Source organism: Oncorhynchus clarkii, chromosome 6, assembly GCF_045791955.1.
Source record: "Oncorhynchus clarkii lewisi isolate Uvic-CL-2024 chromosome 6, UVic_Ocla_1.0, whole genome shotgun sequence".
Lineage (NCBI taxonomy): Eukaryota > Metazoa > Chordata > Actinopteri > Salmoniformes > Salmonidae > Oncorhynchus > Oncorhynchus clarkii.
In genome coordinates this window covers 32281628-32299784 of record NC_092152.1, presented here as the reverse complement: position 1 = coordinate 32299784, position 18157 = coordinate 32281628, and the positions used below count along the sequence as shown (strand labels likewise).

General features: G+C 45.8%; 2 protein-coding genes across 2 annotated transcripts; both read right to left on the bottom strand.

Moving 5' to 3' along the window:
- Positions 1-1055: 1055 nt before the first annotated feature.
- LOC139410999 (transitional endoplasmic reticulum ATPase-like) lies at positions 1056-11006 on the bottom strand. Its single transcript, XM_071156764.1, has 17 exons — positions 10825-11006; positions 9725-9836; positions 9377-9549; positions 6112-6254; positions 5883-6013; positions 5528-5659; positions 5031-5133; positions 4756-4889; positions 4383-4518; positions 4157-4269; positions 3203-3367; positions 2952-3074; positions 2649-2861; positions 2201-2509; positions 1915-2070; positions 1659-1813; positions 1056-1568 (listed from the first exon to the last, which is right to left on the bottom strand). The coding sequence occupies exons 1-17, from the start codon at positions 10839-10841 to the stop codon at positions 1463-1465; spliced, it is 2421 nt and encodes an 806-aa protein (XP_071012865.1). The 5' UTR covers positions 10842-11006; the 3' UTR covers positions 1056-1462.
- Positions 11007-11463: 457 nt separating this feature from the next.
- Positions 11464-17903, bottom strand: LOC139412028 (FA complementation group G). The gene is made up of 13 exons (XM_071158811.1): positions 17691-17903; positions 15006-15105; positions 14719-14844; positions 14444-14619; positions 14127-14262; positions 13901-14031; positions 13676-13822; positions 13438-13595; positions 12920-13306; positions 12664-12704; positions 12415-12558; positions 12213-12327; positions 11464-12053 (listed from the first exon to the last, which is right to left on the bottom strand). The coding sequence occupies exons 1-13, from the start codon at positions 17763-17765 to the stop codon at positions 11951-11953; spliced, it is 1839 nt and encodes a 612-aa protein (XP_071014912.1). The 5' UTR covers positions 17766-17903; the 3' UTR covers positions 11464-11950.
- Positions 17904-18157: the final 254 nt, after the last annotated feature.

Below are 18157 nucleotides of genomic sequence, written 5' to 3'. Positions count from 1 at the left end.
GCTTGAACACATGTCTAAATAGTATCATCCTATATTACATTGTCACGTGATAGAGAATTGTATTAAAGCATAGTCCAATACCCAAAGCAGGTTGAGTGGTCTGAGGTCATGCTGCTGAAATCAGAATTACCCCCCCGCTACTTGTTTCAGCTTCAGTTTAAAATTGCATTTGTTCCAATAGATTGCTATGGTCTACACCCTTTCAACGCTGCTCTGAACCACATTGCGTGCAAATAGTGATGAATGAATTAAGACAATAGTGCAGCTTAGTGGAGAGAGTAAATTTTCCCTGTAATGTGAGAAGTTACATCCGTGTAGAAATAACATGCTAGAGTAAGAAACCGTAAGGAGTGATAGTTGTCTGTCAGCCAGTCTGTAATGCTCAGGAGTCACTGGTTTAAGACCAAGTCTGGCTGGATCTGTAACCCAAATTGTTGGTAAACAGCCAAAACGGATCGTACGCATCTAGAGGAACAGGCCCAGAAACAGGCCACATGCAAATAACCCATTTTTACTCGTAGACAGAACACTCGGGCTCATTAAATACATACATCAACATGTGTCAAAGTTTAAATTGCAGTTTATATGCACCCTGGGATGAGCTGGTCAGGTAAGTGGGACACCGTGTGGTCAGATAAGGGATTGCAGACATTGTTTCAATGGCCACCATTTTGGATATAAACATTGAGAGCTCATACATTCAACTTTATCCATTGTAATTTAATTTACAGGTGTTTAACGCAAGGTTGCCATGGTGGTACGGTGACCAGGTTTGGAAGGACACTAGGGTTAACACTCCTACTCAACAAGCTTGTTATAACAAATCCTGAAGACCTAAGGGCTCAGGTTAGCGACTAGAGCAAATAGAGGCTTTTTAGCACAATGGTCTAACACGTCCTAAAGCATGCAATGTCCTGGGTTCAATACCCAGTCCCACAATAGGTCAGACCTCTGACATCCCATCTAAAGGAATGAGAAACTGGTTAGACAACTTTGTTATGGTGAACCTGGTGTCAAACAAGGAATTGGAACAGAGACATTAATTACGTAAAACATTGTCATTTCGTGAGATTTTATTTTCAACATTTTCAAACTTGTCATACATTATATGCTACTACTCATAAAAAAATTAAGTCATTAGCTATTCTTTAATCCCCTTTTATAGTCTCGCATAGAATCCCACAACTAAAACCAGTCACATGGGATTGTAATAAACTCAGAATGGGGCCACTCAAGCCGCCCCCCCCCCCCCCCCCCCCCATCAACCAATCACCTCTATCCACTGCCCCCCTTCCAGATCAAACCAGGCAGCTACATGTTTTCTCCACCAGAGAGGAATCATACAAAAAGAAACACATGAAAGAAGCACATAGTCCTAAAAATGGTCAATTGGGTTTGAGTGTTTGTACAGGTATGATAACAGAGCTGGCCACCATGTGGCACCATCCATCCAGCCGTCCATCTATCCGTACAGGTCATCATCATTATCCTCGTTAAACACTGGCCCCCCACCAGTGCCCCCAGTACCCTGGCTGGGACCGCTGCCCCCTGCAGCATTGGAGGGGAACCTGGGAGAGAGAAAATATTCACCATTACATAAAAAAAATACAAATTAAACACACCACCCACCCGCCCCGCAGTCACAGTCACACCCGTACCTGAAGCTGCCAAATCCTCGGCTCTGCTGCAGTGTCTGGGCAAACATCTCATATTTGCGGATGTCATTGTCACTGACGGAACGGCGGGCGAATCGCATGGCCTCCTCAAAGTGGTCCTTCCTGATCTCAGGCACAGGGTCGTCTTCCTCCACCTCCTGGAGACGAGGAGAAAAGTTCATTGAAAAAGAGAAAAGTAGACATAGGGAGAGAAACATTAAGTGAGCGAGTGAGGTGTGCGAGTGAGCTGTGAGCTGACCATAGCAGAGGGGTTGGTCTGCCTCTCCCTCTCTCGGCGAATCTCGTTCTCAATGCACTCTCTGATAGCCAGTTTACAGGCCCGCTGGCAGATCTCTGTAAGGTCAGCACCTGAGAACCCATTGGTCATCTTAGCCAGGAAGTCCAGATCAACATCCTACAGGAAAGACGGAAGAGACCAGGATTAACCAATCATTTAAGGTTATATAACGGCATCATCAGCCCTTGCTACATTGGCATGATGACAGGCGTAGGAGGATGGACTGTTGGGGAACTGTGCGTTTTACCTTGCTAATGGGGCTCTTCCGGAGGTTAGCCTTGAGAATATTGATCCTGCTCTTCTCATCAGGCAAAGGGATGTATATGAGCTGGTCCAGACGGCCGGGTCGGAGGATGGCAGGGTCGATGATGTCAGGGCGATTGGTGGCTCCAATGATGAAGACGTTCTTCTTGCTGGACATGCCGTCCATCTCAGTCAGGATCTGGTTGATGACACGGTCGGCCGCACCACCACCGTCTCCCACATTACCTCCACGGGCCTTCGCTATGGAGTCCAGCTCGTCAAAGAACAACACACACGGGGCTGCCTGGCGAGCCTGCAAACAGAGAAACACAGGAGATTGAACCGCAGGGTTCAACGCTAACACCCCAGTTTTTCTCCATGTTGATTTAGAATCTACTATAGTGCACCAATACAAAATGTTCACTTATTGTTGGAGAGTCACTATGTCATACCTTGTCAAAGATCTCCCTGACGTTAGCCTCTGACTCTCCAAACCACATGGTGAGAAGCTCAGGTCCTTTAATGGAGATGAAGTTGGCCTGGCACTCGTTGGCAATGGCCTTGGCCAGCAGGGTCTTACCGCAACCCGGAGGCCCGTAGAACAACACTCCCTTTGAAGGAGTCATACCGAACTTCAGGAACTTATCTGGGTGCTCCACTGGGTACTACAGGGAAGAGAGGTAATTAGGTATGATAATGTGTAATTAGGTATGACAATGTGTAATGTTAAACTGTGTGCTCTGCGCACGCCTTACCTGCACCAGCTCCTGCAGCTCCCGCTTAACGTCTTCCAGTCCTCCGATGTCCCCCCAGGTGATGTTAGGAACCTCCACCACCGTCTCCCTCAGAGCTGATGGGTTACTCTGGCTTAGAGCCCACTGAAAGAAAAACCCACATTTAATATATAAAAACACATAACAGGTAGCTGTATAGTTATTATTTGCAGGATTGTGATATTGTGTGTAGTCCACCCTACGTAGTTTACAGTTGGTAGAGTGTTTCTTACCCTAAAGTCGTCCATGGTAACTGCAAGGGAGTTCATGACCTCCGCATCGATGGTCTCGTCCTCCAGGTCGATGAGGTCCATCTTCTTCCTGATGGCCTGGAGAGCAGCCTCTGAGCACAGGGCAGCCAGATCAGCACCCACGTGGCCGTGGGTCTCATTAGCCACCTACACAAAGAAAGACAGAGGGAGTTAACACATGCAGGAGCCCCTCAGAACACAATGCTGACAGTTACATGGACTTGGAAATGCAGGGCTGGGCAGTAAAATACAGGTATTCATTCACAGATTTTTACTTTATCTAACACAAAAATACTGTTATAGTTGTTACATTAAAGTTGTTCAGTAATGTTTAGACAATTATGGTAATCATAAATGTTTAAAATCGCCAGTAAGAAACTGCTAAATGCTGAGAACTGCTAGCCAACTTTCTAGCTTGCCAAACAGATCCCCAGAAATCGTCCGACTAGCCCTAGTGGCAAAAATAAGAAAGTATTTATAAGACAAAAGAAATGACAATGATAAATTAGTGCATGAAATAAACTATGAAAATGCTGTAATTTATCAATAATGCAAATGGACAGCCATTGGTCGAGTATCATATGCAAAGTTGTACAAACCGGAATACTGTCAGTTTGGCCTCTATTTGGTTGAACGGTATAAAGCAATCAGAAAAGGAGAAAACCCATTAAAACTACTTAGAATTAAGTTGTTGCCATGAACTACACAAACATTTAACGATTATTCAGAAACATCAAATACCATCAGAAATGAGAGAAATACAGTGATATGATATTTGGCCCATATCACCCAGCCCCAGGCAAATGTGTCAGACACTTCAATACAGACACACACCAAGGCTACATCCCAAATGGCACCCTATCCCCAAATAGTGCTCTACTTTTGACCAGGGCTGTAGGGAATAGAGTGCCTTTGAGACAAAGAGTCATCACACACCTGCTCAAGGTCAACATCGTCATTCAGTTTCATGTTCTTGGTGTGGATCTGCAGGATCTCCAGTCTGCCTGTAGCGTCGGGGATACCAATGTCCACCTCCTTGTCAAAACGCCCTGGACACACACACACACACACACACACGTTTTAGCATTGGGAAAACCAATACACAACACCTGCACAATAAAACAATAACACCCTGTATCCAACAGATAGTGTGTATACGCACCAAATCTTCTAAGTGCAGCATCTATGCTGTTTGGTCTGTTGGTGGCTGCCATGACAATGACATGAGCTCTCTGCTTCAGCCCGTCCATCAGGGTCAGCAGCTGAGACACGATACGCCTCTCCACTTCTCCATGAGTCTACAACCACAGTTAACATAACAGCATGAAATGTCTCTCCATCTAACAGTTGGTCTACAGAAAATGTCAGACCACCATTTATAGCTGCTACACTTGGTCTTTATTATAGTGTCATTGTTGGGTGACCTATTATTGTCCTTTAAAAAGGGGATTTCAGGTTTTAGTATTCCATTTTGATTAACCTCTTCTGCACATCAACCGATATACACCGTTAATACCCATTCCCCCTCTCCACACCTTCTCTCTCTTGGGAGCGATAGCATCCAGTTCATCAATGAAGATGATGGCAGGAGAGTTCTTCTCAGCCTCCTCAAAGGCCTTCCTCAGGTTGCTCTCACTCTCCCCAGCCAGCTTACTCATAATCTCAGGACCTACGCACACACGGACCGGCACACAGACCGATAAAGGTCATACAGGGCAAAATCAAAACAGCTACCACAAAATGACAAAAGAATAGTGATATCGTGGAAAGTGATCCTCTACCAGGGACAGGGTAAGGTTTAGTATCTGACCGTTGATGAGGAAGAAGAAGGCTCCGGTCTCGTTAGCAACAGCTCTGGCAATCAGGGTCTTTCCTGTACCGGGAGGTCCGTATAGCAGGATACCACGGGGGGGCTGGAGGAGAGTGGAGGTACATGTCAATCTCCTTAGTGTTGTTGACAGGGGACATTAGAACGCGTTTCCAATACAACTAAATGTTTCCTATGCTTAAGCCACCTGAAATCATTGACTTTAAAAGTCAAAAAAGCATGCGTTTAAATTCTACTAATCAAGAAAGTGTGTAGAGGCTGACAGAAGGCCTAGAACCTTCAAACTAAATTCTGGACCTCAAAGCCAGATCCAGTGCTTTAATTCATTTTCCCCCTCTAATCAGAGACGGATTTAGACTTGGGACACCAGGTGCGTGGAATTAATTATCGGGTAGTTCCGAAAACCAGCAGGCTCCAGACCTCATAGGGTAAGAGTTGAATACACCTGGCCTAGAAGATAGGAGCTCTGTGTGTTTTACCTTGACTCCTATAGCCTTGAACAGTGCAGGGTGTCTGAGAGGCAGCTCAACCATCTCCTTGATCTGAGCTAGCTGCTTCCTCACTCCTCCGATATCATCATAGCCCACCTCATTCAGGGACTCCTCCTCATCCTACACACACAGGAAACACACAAGTCAGTCTGAGGGTAGGTTTGCTCACCATTTGCCGGGTATTGGCAGGGACTTCAGGATACATAGGACCCAATTCAATATAGATAGCACCCCCCCCCCCCCCGTTGCTGTGGAGTTCAGGAAAGCAAGCGCAACACCTACATTTCCATAGGCTAAATGAAGAGTGCTCTGCCCACAAGCGACGGGGAAGGTTGTGACCCACCTCTCTCCTGATAGGCTCTCCCTCGCAGTGGATGACTGTATCTGGGGCGACGATGCAGTAGGGGTTGGGGTCGGTCTCTACCACCTTGAACTCCACCGCACGCATACCCCCCCGAACCAGGAAGATATCACCTACACACAATGACATCACATAATTAATTACGGAACAAACTCTATTGTTCAGTCTTACTTTGGAAACAAAATGAATGGTAACAGGTGTGTGTACTGACCCTTGCGGATGGGCCTGTAGGCCTCTAGGAAATAGGGTTTGAGATAGACCTCAAACAGGTTGCCAGTGATCCCTTCGACTGTGTCATCAATAGGCAAAACATGAATCCTCTTCCCATACTTTACATCAGGACACGGCTGGATACTGTAGAAGGAGAAACGTCACTAATCTCAATTTGCTTTGGTAATTTTTATATAAATCAAATTGTATAGGTCACATACACAAGATTGGCAGATATTATTGCGAGTGTAGCGAAATGCTTATGCTTCTAGATCCGACAGTGCAGCAGTATCTAACAATTCCACAACTAAACCTGATACAATCTAGTAAAGGAATGAGAATATATAAGTATAACATATGGATGAGCAGCGACAGAGCAGCTAAGACCCAATAGATTGTGAAGGATACAGTATGTTCACATATCTCGTATGTGTATATACTTTAAAAGTGGCATTATTAAAGTGACTAGTGTTCCATTTATTAAAATGGCCGATGATATCTGTGCTAGTGGTGACCGTTTCAGAGTCTGATGGCCTTGAGATTGAAAAACAGCTCCACTCTCTCTGTCCCAGCTCTAAAGCACCTGTACTGACCGCCTTCTGGATGGAAGCAGGGTAAATAGGTAGTGACTCGGGTGATTATTGTCCTTGATGATCTTTTTGCCTTCCTGTGACATCAGGTGTTGTAGTTGTCCTGAAGGGCAGATCGTATGTGTTGTGCAGAATGCACCACCCTCTGGAAAGCCCTTCGGTTGAGGGCGGTGCAGTTGGCATACCAGGCAGTGATACAGCCCAACAGGATGCTCTCCATTGTGTACCTGTAAAAGTTTGAGGGTTTTCGGTGCCAACCCATATTTTTTCCCACCCTCCTGAGGTTGAAGAGGCGTTGTTGCGCCTTCACCACACTGTCAGTGTGTGTGTGTGTGGACCGTTTGTCAGTTTGTCAGTGTACACCGAGGAACTTAAGACTGTCCACCTTCAATGATGTCCCGTCGATGTGGATAGTGGGGTACTCCCTCTACTGTTTCCTGAAATCCACATTCTGTTTTGCTGACATTGACTGAGGTTATTTTCCTGACACCACACCAAGGGCCCTCACCTCCTCCCTGTAGGCTGTCTCGTCATTGTTGGTAATCAAGCCTAACACCCTGGTGTCGTCTGCAAACTTGATTGAGTTGGAGGCGTGCATGGCCACACAGTCGTGGGTGAACAGGGAGAACAGGAGAGAGCTGAGAACAAATCCTTGTGGGGCCCCAGTGTTGAGAATCAGCGGAGAGAAGACGTTGTTTCCTACCTTGACCACCTGGGGGCAGCCCGTCATGAAGTCCAGGACCAAGTTGGCCAGAGCAGGGGGTACTATGGTGTTGAATGCTGAGCTGTAGGCAATGAACAGCATTCTTACATAGGTGTTCCTCTTGTCCAGATGGGATAGGGCAGTGTGCAGTGTGATGGCGATTGCATCGTCTGTGGACCTATTGGGGTACTAAGCAAACTGGAGTGGGTCTAGGGTGACAGGTAGGGTGGCAGTGATATGATCCTTGACTAGTCTCTCAAAGCAGTTCATGATGACAGAAGTGAGCGCTACGGGGCCATAGTCATTTAGTTCAGTTACCTTGGCTTTCTTGGGAACAGGAACAATGGTGGCCATCTTGAAGCATGTGGAGACAGCAGACTGGGATCGGGATTGATTGATTATGTCCGTAAACACGCCAGCCAGTCTGCGCATGCTCTGAGGACGTGACTAGGGATGCCGTCTGGGCAGGCAGCCTTGCGAGGGTTAACACGGTTAAATGTTTTACTCACCGCGCAAAGAAGTTGTTTAATTTATCTGGGAGCAAGACGTCGATGTCCGTGACACGGCTGGTTTTCTTTTTGTCATCTTTGATTGTCTGTAGACCCTGCCACACAAGTCTCGTGTTTTAGCAGTTGAATTGCTCATTTGATTGCCTTACGGAGGGAATAATTACACTGTATTCGGTCATGTTTCCAGTCGCCATGCTTAAATGCTACATGCTTTCAGTTTTGCGCAAATGCTGCAAAAGTTTCTGGTTAGGGAAGGTTTTAATAGTCACAGTGGGTACAACGTCTTCTATACACTTCCTTATAGCGTATACGTCAATGTTATTGTCTGAAGCTACCCGGAACATATCCCAGTTTACGTGATTGAAGCAATCTTGGAGTGTGGAATCCGATTGGTCAGACCAGCATTGGATAGAAATAAGCACGGGCGCTTCCTGTTTTAGTTTATGCCTATAGGAAGGGAGTTACAAGATGGAGTAATGGTCAGATTTGCCAAAAGGAGAGCAGGGGAGGGCATTGTATGCATCGCGGAAGTTAGAGTAGCAGTGGTCGAGTGTGTTTCTTGTGTACTGCAATCGATGTACTGATAGAATTTAGGTAGCCTTGTTCTCAGATTAGCTTTGTTCTAATCCCCAGCTACAGTAAATGTAGCTTCAGGATATATGGTTTCCAGTTTGCATAAAGTCCAGTGAAGTTCCTTGATGGCCGTCTTGGTATCCGCTTGGGGGGGGGGGGGGGGGGCGGATATACACGGCTGTGACGATAACCGAGGAGAGTTCTCTTGGGAGATAATACGGTCGGCATTTGATTGTGAGGAATTCTAGGTCAGGTCAACAAAAGGACTTGAACTCTTCTATGTTGTTACAATTACACCATGAGTCGTTAATCATGATACATACACCCCCACCCTTCTTACCGGACGTTTGTTCGATGCACTGAAAACCCCGTTGGCTGTATGGACTCCGACAGCATGTCCCCAGCTAGCCATGTCTCTGTGAAACAGTATGTTACCATCCCAGATCCCTCTTTGGAAAGCAACTCTTGCCCTATTTTCGTCGACTTTGTTAACTAGGGACTGGACATTAGCGAGTAATATACTCGGAAGCTATGGGTGGTGTGGATGTATCCGAAGCCTCACTGGAAGAACACTCCGGCACCATCTCCTCCGATGGCGATGTTTTGGTAACCCTCTAATCAGTTCAAATGCCCTGGGAGGTGCAGACACCTTTGTGTCTGCATTTGCTTTGGGAAAGTCGTATTCCTGGTCGAAGTGCTGGTAAGTTGACATCTCTCTGATATCCAATAGTTATTCCCGTCTGTATGTAATAACACTTAAGGTTGTTTTCTGGGCAATCAAGTTAAGAAATACAAACAACAAATATAAATACTGAAGTTTCCTAAGGACTTGAAGCGAAGCTGCCATCTCTATCAGCGCCATCCAGTTAATATACAGTTGTGTGTGCGTACCTGATGACATCCCCCAGACGGACACGGAGATTGTTGCGGACCACACGGTTCATGCGGACCTTCTCATCAGAGCAGGTGTCGTCAGACAGGACAATACACACAGACTCCCTGCGCTTCTTCCCCTTCATCAGCACTGTGTCGCCACGGAACAGCTGCAGCTCATCCATCTTTGCCTAAAAACAGAGCACGGATGACATTAATTTCACTAAGTGTACTAAATACGTAGACCGCAGAACAAGATCTTTTCCACACAAGCAGCAGTATCAAAATAACACATAATAAAATAACCACATTCTGGGATTCTAAAGTGAACACAAATCCACCCAATGACCTGTATTTTAGGCCTACCTGAGAGAGAGAGACCACACTGTTGTCCTCATTGATGGATTCATCGACAATCAATCTGTTTGGTCTGGTCTTCTGCTTCAGAATCGCAGTGGAAAGGTCATCATTTTTGGATCTAGTTCAAACAGAAACAAAAGCGACAAATTAAAACTCAAAGCTGACCGTCAGATAATTCGCAGTTGTTACTCCATAAACATTTAGTCCTTGTCTTATTCAGATTATTTAGAAACGTAATTTTAGTAGTCAGCTAGTCAACTATGCTAATGTTAGGTAGCTCGGCATAAATACTGTTAATTCATCGCCAGCTAGCAAATGTTGGCTAACTAGCTACCGTTAGCTCAGTAGCAGTGAGCAGATGACACAGCAAAAGGACAACTTTTGGGATCCCGAGCTGGCAAGCTACGGCTATTTAAACCAGCTAAAACATTGATGTAGCTAACGTTAGCTAGTTCGGTATATAAACCTTATTGCATTAGCTAGATATCTAGTTTACATTTTCGCAATATGCCAAACTCCTAAACCATCATAACACTAACCGTTTAGTTAGCTAGGCTGGTAACGTTAGGCTAGTATGTTAGCTAAGCCAGTGACAAGGCCGACATTTTCACCTAGCTTTGAGTTAGCTAGCCACTTACGTTACCTAACGTTACGTAGCTAGCGAGTTGGCTAACTAGTAACGTTTAACGAATTGAGTTTGCAGTAACTTTGACATTTCCTGACTCTAATTTATCATCATGGTCGTTGGATGAGCTTGTCAAGTCTGGAGGCCAGCGTGTCACAGTCTAGTTAGCTTACATAGTTAGTAAAATGTGCCGGTAGGCCCAGCCAACTTAGCGTAACTTAGCTAGCTAACGTTAACTGCCTACCTACAAACGTTTGTCAAACTGGTCCCAATTACACTTTACATTAACTCATACATTAGTTAGCCAGCCAAGTTAATTCGTAACGTTAGTAGGGCATGACATATACGCTAACTAGCTAGCTAACCTTAGCTGAGGTATAATACTCGAGTTTAGTAACACGCTTGTGAAAATATACTTTTCTAGATGTGTTGGCTGTTTAGCTGACAGTAGTTAGGCAACTGGTAACACATTTCTACTTACTCTCCTCCCGAGGCCATGGTACTACTGAAATAGTATGTATAAATAAAAAGTAGCTCGCTATTTGTGAAGCGTCACTGGCAAAGTAACTTCACACCGATCTCTTCAGGTCCAATTGCTACTGTTATGGACTAGAGCTCTCAAATTGATGCATAACGAGACACTACATTCGAGAACCCAATCACATAGGCCGTTTTAACATTTTCTAGAACGTTGTGAAATTGTTGACCAATTGGATTCACAGACAGTTAGTGGGCGACATCCATGTGCTCAGACCCATTGGCTAATGCGCCTGTCATTAAACTGCTATGTTCCAATCAGAGTGCACCGCGTTGAGGTTATGGCGACCAGGCAGATGCACTCGATTTATTGAAACCGACTTAGTGGCATTATCGGTCTATTCTCTGGTCCATATCTCGACTCTGCCTCGGTTTGCTGGGGCGTAAAATAAGTGCAATCTCCCATAATCACGCTGACTGTATATAATCACTGTGTTGCTTTATAACATTAGCTCTCTTGATCTAACCTTATAGCACAAGTTCATCCTAATAGCAAAACAGAGAGACAGTTGTTTTTACCAGTAACAGGAGCTTGCTAAATCTCCCACACTGAACATTCATTAAAACAATAACTGACACAGAAGAGATAAACCACACTCTTTATGGTGCTGAGTAAATAAAACATTTCAAACAAAAATATTACATATTTACAGAAATAAGGCAACACCGTATCATATTTGTCATATCACTATAATGTACTACTGACACATTTTTACATAAGTCACTCAGACAGAGCACTGCGGCATTCCCAAAGAGTTGCCTGTCCTATTCCTTCTGTATGCGGAACAGGACAGGCAACTGCCTCGCCAGGCAGTGTGGCTACGGCTCACAGTGGCACAGTTGGTCTACAGAGTTCTAGTCTCGAGTGGCCATCCTCCAAAATCTTGGCTGGGCTTCAGAGGTTAACAGAGTTCCAACTACACTTAATTGGAACTCCATTTCAGCCAGGATATGAACCTCACACTATGTCGGGTGGGTAAAACCAGCTTGTCCCAGGTACAGGGCTTACTAAGCCTTATGAAGACATCCCAGAGCTTATGTGGACACGCCAGTGTTTCTGGAGACACACCCTAGCTGTGCTGAGCATTGACGAACTCCTCCACTCTGCGTTGGAGGTCAGTGAGGTCCAGGGAGGGGCCAGTCTGGGGGTCCAGCAGGTACAGGGGAACACCTCTGGAAGGAGAGAACGCAGACAAACAGAGGGTTAGGATGTGTCTCAAAGGACACCTATAACTCTCAATTTTATACTCAAAACAATGTTTTTCTACATGTTTTTCCATTTGTATTGCGAGTAAATCCAGGTGATCATTTGTACCACTGATGTCATCTTACTCTAATGATGGAGCTGTGCTGGAGCTCTGGGTCTTCTCCCAAAAGGCTGCAGCCTCCTGTCTCCTCCCCAGCCTCCACAGCACCTCAGTCAGCCACAGCCCAGCGCTCGCACACCCTGTATGCACACCCAGGGGCTGGATTACAATCATGTATTACTTACTAGATACTAGTCTACATAAAGACAATTTAACCCTGTAGTTGCCTGGTGCAGCCTGCAGGCTGAGCTGTAGGTCTCTCAGGGATTCCCTCTTCTGGTCTCTGTGTGTGAAGCTGATTCCTCTCCCTGCCAGAGCCAGCCCTTTCAGCCTCTGCAGGGTCCTAACACCTAGCTCCAGCTTCACACAGCCTGCAACACAACACCAACACACGTCAAGACAACCTCCAGATACACAAATCAACAAACATACAACATCAATTGACATATGTCCAAGTGTCCAGTCTGAATACTCACCTTTCTGTTTAACAGACACCTTCATCAGCAGGTTGATGCACCTGAAACACAACACACACTCCTTCAGAACTAGAAGACACAGTTTCAGCACTCAGGTGTAAGGACTGATGCTCATCTGGTGGAGTCGGTAACCCGACCAGTCTAATGGAAACTTCTATGTTGATGTGATGCGATGTGAGCTTCACCTGGTGCAGTGTGATGCGATATGAGACTCACCTGGCGCAGTGGGTGAAGTGTGATGCGATATGAGGCTCACCTGGTGTAGTGGGTGACAGCCTGCTTCCAGTCCTTGAGGTGGGAGTAACAGTGGGCCTGGAGAAGGTAGGCAGCCCCAGACCACAACACCACACCCAGCCGGTCCTGGCCTAACCCCAGCTTGTCTGGAGACCCAGGCACAGATGCCTCCATGGGCTCTTCCAGCAACAGCCTCTCTGGGAGCAGCTCCAGAGTCGTACTGATGACTTCATCACAAAGTGCCAGGCAGTCTGTAGGCCGCTGGGCCGTCAGCAGGGAGGAGCCAGCCTCCAGGTAGAGCTCAGGTAACCTGGGGAGCGAAGGGGCCTCAGAGAACCCCTGAGACAGCTGGTGATCTGACTGGAGAGCAGCTAGGAGGTCCAGGTAGTGCTCTACACCCTCTGACACACTACAACACAAAACACACAACCATAGGATAGCACACTACAAGATAAACAACAGTCGTACAAATTCAACCCTCTCAGATCTGAAGACGTTCCTAGGAGGTATGTCGACAATGTTGGCTATCTGGGAACTTGCCTTCCATGGAGCACACACTTCTGAGCCAGACTGTGTAGTACGCTGAGGGAGGAGGGGACAGAAAGCAGGCTGGATAGGGATTGGCCAGGGAGCAGAGAGGCGGGACAGATGATAGGTGGGGCCACAGCAGGCTGGGTGGCAGGTGGCATCATCAGAACCTGGCACAGACACAAGACCCATCACATCTCAGTCAACTACTGCCTCAGACAGATGCCTTTAATCTGTGTGTGTCACTCACTGAGTGTAGCAGACGTAGAGCCTGGATCTCTGCTTGTGTGTTTCCCAACTGCCTGTAGACCAGGATGCTCTGGTGCAGCGCACACACACACCTTACGTCCGTCTCCAACGCCTTCCTATAAAACTGCATAGCACTGTGTGGACGACCCTGCACATAAACACATCTCAGTTGTCATCACTCTCTCTCACCATGCGTCTGAAGGGCTTGTGAGGTGTGTGTTTTTACCGTGCGGCTGAGGCAGAGGCCTATGAGAGTGTGTATCTGGGCCAGCAGTTCTCTGGGGGCCAATGGGGAGGGGTCTCTCTGAAGAACAGTCAGGGCCTCTGAACACCGCCCCTCACACAGCAGCTCAGCACCTGCAAAGGTAAGGTCAGGTAAGGGTTAAACCTCTCTGACCTTGGACAGGTAAGGGTTAATCTAACCAGCATGGGGAGCTCTGAATGGTTCAGACCTTGAGCGATGACAGTGCAGATGAGAAGGAGGTCTTTTAGATCCCTGGGGTTCACTAGCACCGCTGGCCTGACTGCACTCCTCTCCACAGCCACCTCTACTGCCCCCAGTCCCTCAGAGAGCGATTGCAGCTCTTCCTGCAGACAGAAGGAACCAGAAAAACATGAATATTTGTGATGTGATGTCAGTGTGTAACAGTAAAGAACTATTGTTTCAAGACCTAATTTCTGATTACTTCATCATGACCTAATACACCAATCCTAGTGTTTTACACACAGAGAAATCCAATAACAGGTTGGTCACACACACACACACTACCTGCAGCTCCTGTATGTGCCCCAGTCTGCAGGTAGACAGCCAGAGAGCCCAGCTCAGACAGAGCAGATGCAGAGCACAGGAGCGCAGGGAAGGTGTGGAACCCAGGGACTTTAGAACCATACACCAGAACACTGGGGGGTTGGGAGGTGGACAATCACAACCTACAGCACCGAGAGCTGCACAAAGTATAGGGAGTGAGGTGAGAGAGATGGGGGAAGAGGGCAAAGATAGATGTGTGTGTTTCCTACCTGTGTGAGTGTGCACGTGTTTCATACCTCTCTCCAGGCTGTGTGTGAGGAGATGTTCTGCCTCAGTGAGTTGTGTCTGACTGAATGAGAACAGACAGCAGTTATACACCACTGTCAACTCCAACTGGACATGGGCCGGCACCGCAAGTACACCTGGAGGGGAAGGAAGGTGAGGGGGCGGAAAGGGATGGAGAGGAGGTGAGGGAAGGTGGGGTGGATGGAGAGAGGAGGGGGGGGGGGGGAGAGAGACTTATCTGTATAAGACTTTTTTGGGGGGTGCTAGCTTAAATTAAATGCCATCTTAGATATTGCACCTTGTATTTTCTGTAATAGTTTGTGACTCTCCACGTAGCACCACTTCAGTAGTGTCAGACCCTGTTCCCGAGTTACTGCGTCTCCTCTGTCACGATGTTGCTGAAAAGACACGTTTGTTAGGGTGTTGTCACACTTGGTCACAACTTTTGTGAACTCAGTGCTGTTCCCTTAATTTTCTGTGCAGTGTTAATGCTCAAAAGGAACTCAGACCCTTAGAAAAGAGCCCTGTAGCAAACCGAACTGAGACCATCTCCAGAAGTGGTCTGAGTTTGGTACACTTAAATTCCACGGTCCGGTTTCCTTTTTCAGGTTTGCATGTTATTATTCCCACACCACACAATAGGCTACAATAGGCAACACGGTTTCCCCTGCCAAATCCCCTCACATTGGTGCCACCATCCATTTGGCGACAGATTTTCATGTGAACATAGACAAAATGTGCATAAAAACAATATGCGCATTTTCCTACCAGAGATGGGTTTCCATCGAATTGACTTGTTGCGGAGAAAAGGCTGTGCGTGATGCCGTAGTGCACATAAACTACCCTTCCGGTTCAATTCCAATGTATCGAATATAAAACACAAGCTAAATGATTTTCCACAAATGTTCAACTCTACTGTTCGCGTTATATAATGTGTGGTATTGGCAAGTGCGCTCTAGCCAACAGCTTGCAGATACAAAGCTGGTATAGCCCACTACATTAGGGGCGTTCCTGCATCTTTATACTTCTATTGGTCATTTTTAAAATTAGAATATTCGGGAGGCGTGGCACTCTAGTACAGTAGGTGCCGTTAATGAAAAATAAAGTTGGAGGTCAGCGATTGTTTGGTAGATAGACAAAAAAAAAAAAAAAAAAAAAAAAAACTTGGTCGACCAACAATATATACATTTTTTTATGGCACACGAGAAACCTGTCTGATTCACGCTTCTCGGAGTGGACTAAAGCATTGTGGAGGCTGCGGGAATGGCTCACCAGTAGTACATTTACCGTTAATTCCCAGATACACTCATTTCTATTAAATGGGATTGGGAGTCCCATAAAGTGGCGCTCAATTGCCACAGCGTCATCCGGGTTTACCATCATCTGGTAAACTGGCAAAAGAGTTGAGTTTTCATTCAAAGGCAAGGACAATGTGAATACAAAGAGAACAGTTTTTTACCTTTTTTTTTATCCCAGAGTTCACTTTAAAGAGGACTATATGAGGAAACACCTTTAGACATGAAGGCTATGGAAGCAGTTACACTGAACAAAAATATAAAACGCGACATGCAACATAAAGAAATCAGTCAATTGAAATAAATTAATTAGGCCCTAATCTATGAATTTCACATGACTGGGAATACAGATATGCATCTGTTGGTCACAGATACCTTTAAAAAAAAGATTGTGGCGTGGATCTGAAAACCAGTCAGTATCTGGTGCGACATATCCTTCGCATAGAGTTGATCAGGCTGTTGATTGTGGCCTGTGGAATGTTGTCCCACACCTCTTCAATGGCTGTGCGAAATTACTGGATATTGGCAGGAATTGGAACACGCTGTTGTAAACGTAGATCCAGAGCATCCCAAACAGGCTCAATGGGTGACATCTGGTGAGTATGCATGCCATGGAAGAACTGGGACATTTTCAGCTTCCAGGAATTGTGTATAGATCCTAGTGACACGGAGCCGTCCATTATCATGCTAAAACAAGAGGTGAAGGCAGCGGCTGAATGGCATGAAAACGGGCCTCAGGATATCTCAGGATAAAATCTAATTGTGTTTGTTGTCCATAGCTTATGCCTGCCTGCCCATATCATTACCCGGTCCTCACCGCCACCATGGGGCAATCTGTTCACAACGTTGATATCAGCAAAGACCCTGGTGAGGACGACGAGCATGCAGATGAGCTTCCCTGAGAGAGTTTCTGACAGTTTGTGCTGAAATTCTTTGGTTGTGCAAACCCAGTGTCATCAACTGTCCAGGTGGCTGGTCTCAGACAACTCTGCTGGTGAAGAAGTCGGATGTGGAAGTCCTGGGCTGGCGTGGTTACACATGGTCTGTGGTTGTGAGGCCAGTTGGACATACTGCCGAAATCTCTAAAATTACGTTGGAGGTAGAGAAATTATCTGGCAACAGTGCTGGTGGACCTTCCTGCAATCAGCATGCCAATTGAACACTCCATTAAAACATCTATGGCATTGTGTTGTGACCAAACTGTACATTTTAGAGCTGCCTTATATTTTTTTCCAACACAAGGTGCACCTGTGTAATGATCATGCTGTTTAATCAGCTTCTTGATATGCCACACCTGTCAGGTGGATGGATTATCTTGGCAAAGGAGAAATGCTCACTAACAGGGACGTTAGCGCCTTTGTGCACAACATTTCTGAGACATCTTTTTGTTTCAGCTCATGAAACCAACACTTTACATGTTGCGTTCATATTTTTGTTCATTATAACGTTAATTAACTGCCAAATTCAATTGATAGAGGGCAACACTTTGTGGTCAAGAAGGGATCCATCATTTGTAGCAAGTTTAGGAGAATTTACGTGACAGGTTGAGAATTAGGAAAAGGGTTAGCTAAAATGTTATATATATATATATATATATATATATATATGAGTATACTTTTGACAAATGTTGGATCCATCTAGACATGACCCTTCTTTTGTTGGCTAGCTAGCTAGCTATAGTAGCTCACCTTCCACTTGTCTACGATAGCGTTATTTTCTTCAGTCCATCTGTCCAGCAAACATGGAGCAGATACGCGAGACATCGTTGTCACACAATCCTTTACAAATATTTCAAAATACAACCGCGCGTGTCTCTTTGTTGTTGTTTCGAACTTTCCCTCTCTGGAGTCAAAGACAGGAAGCTATTTGTCAGCGAAGAATGTTCTGTCCAGCGTATGTCCATGTTGCTCTACCGCCGCCTACTGGATAAAGCAGGCAACACTCTCGATTCCATTCAAAGGGGCTTTAATGGCATGTGAAACATGTTACATTACCAAAGCAAGTGGGGAAAAAACTAAAGTGAGAATAAACTAAAACAACGTCAACAAAAAAAGTACAAGTGTACAGTAAACATTGCACTCAAACGTTATCAGCTATGTACAGTGATTTAACCATGTGCAAATAGTTGTAGTGTGAACAGTAGGGGACGATAAGT

Coding starts and splice junctions, on each gene's coding strand:
- LOC139410999 (XM_071156764.1), bottom strand. Junction 3,075..3,202: donor TTACCATGGACGACTTTAGG/GTAAGAAACACT, acceptor TTTTTCTTTCAG/TGGGCTCTAAGCCAGAGTAA. Junction 2,071..2,200: donor GGAAGAGCCCCATTAGCAAG/GTAAAACGCACA, acceptor TCTTTCCTGTAG/GATGTTGATCTGGACTTCCT.
- LOC139412028 (XM_071158811.1), bottom strand. CDS start 17,765: ATGTCTCGCGTATCTGCTCCATGTTTGCTGGACAGATGGACTGAAGAA. Junction 12,705..12,919: donor GCTGTCACCCACTACACCAG/GTGAGCCTCATA, acceptor GTTGTGTTTCAG/GTGCATCAACCTGCTGATGA. Junction 12,559..12,663: donor GGTGTCTGTTAAACAGAAAG/GTGAGTATTCAG, acceptor GTTGTGTTGCAG/GCTGTGTGAAGCTGGAGCTA.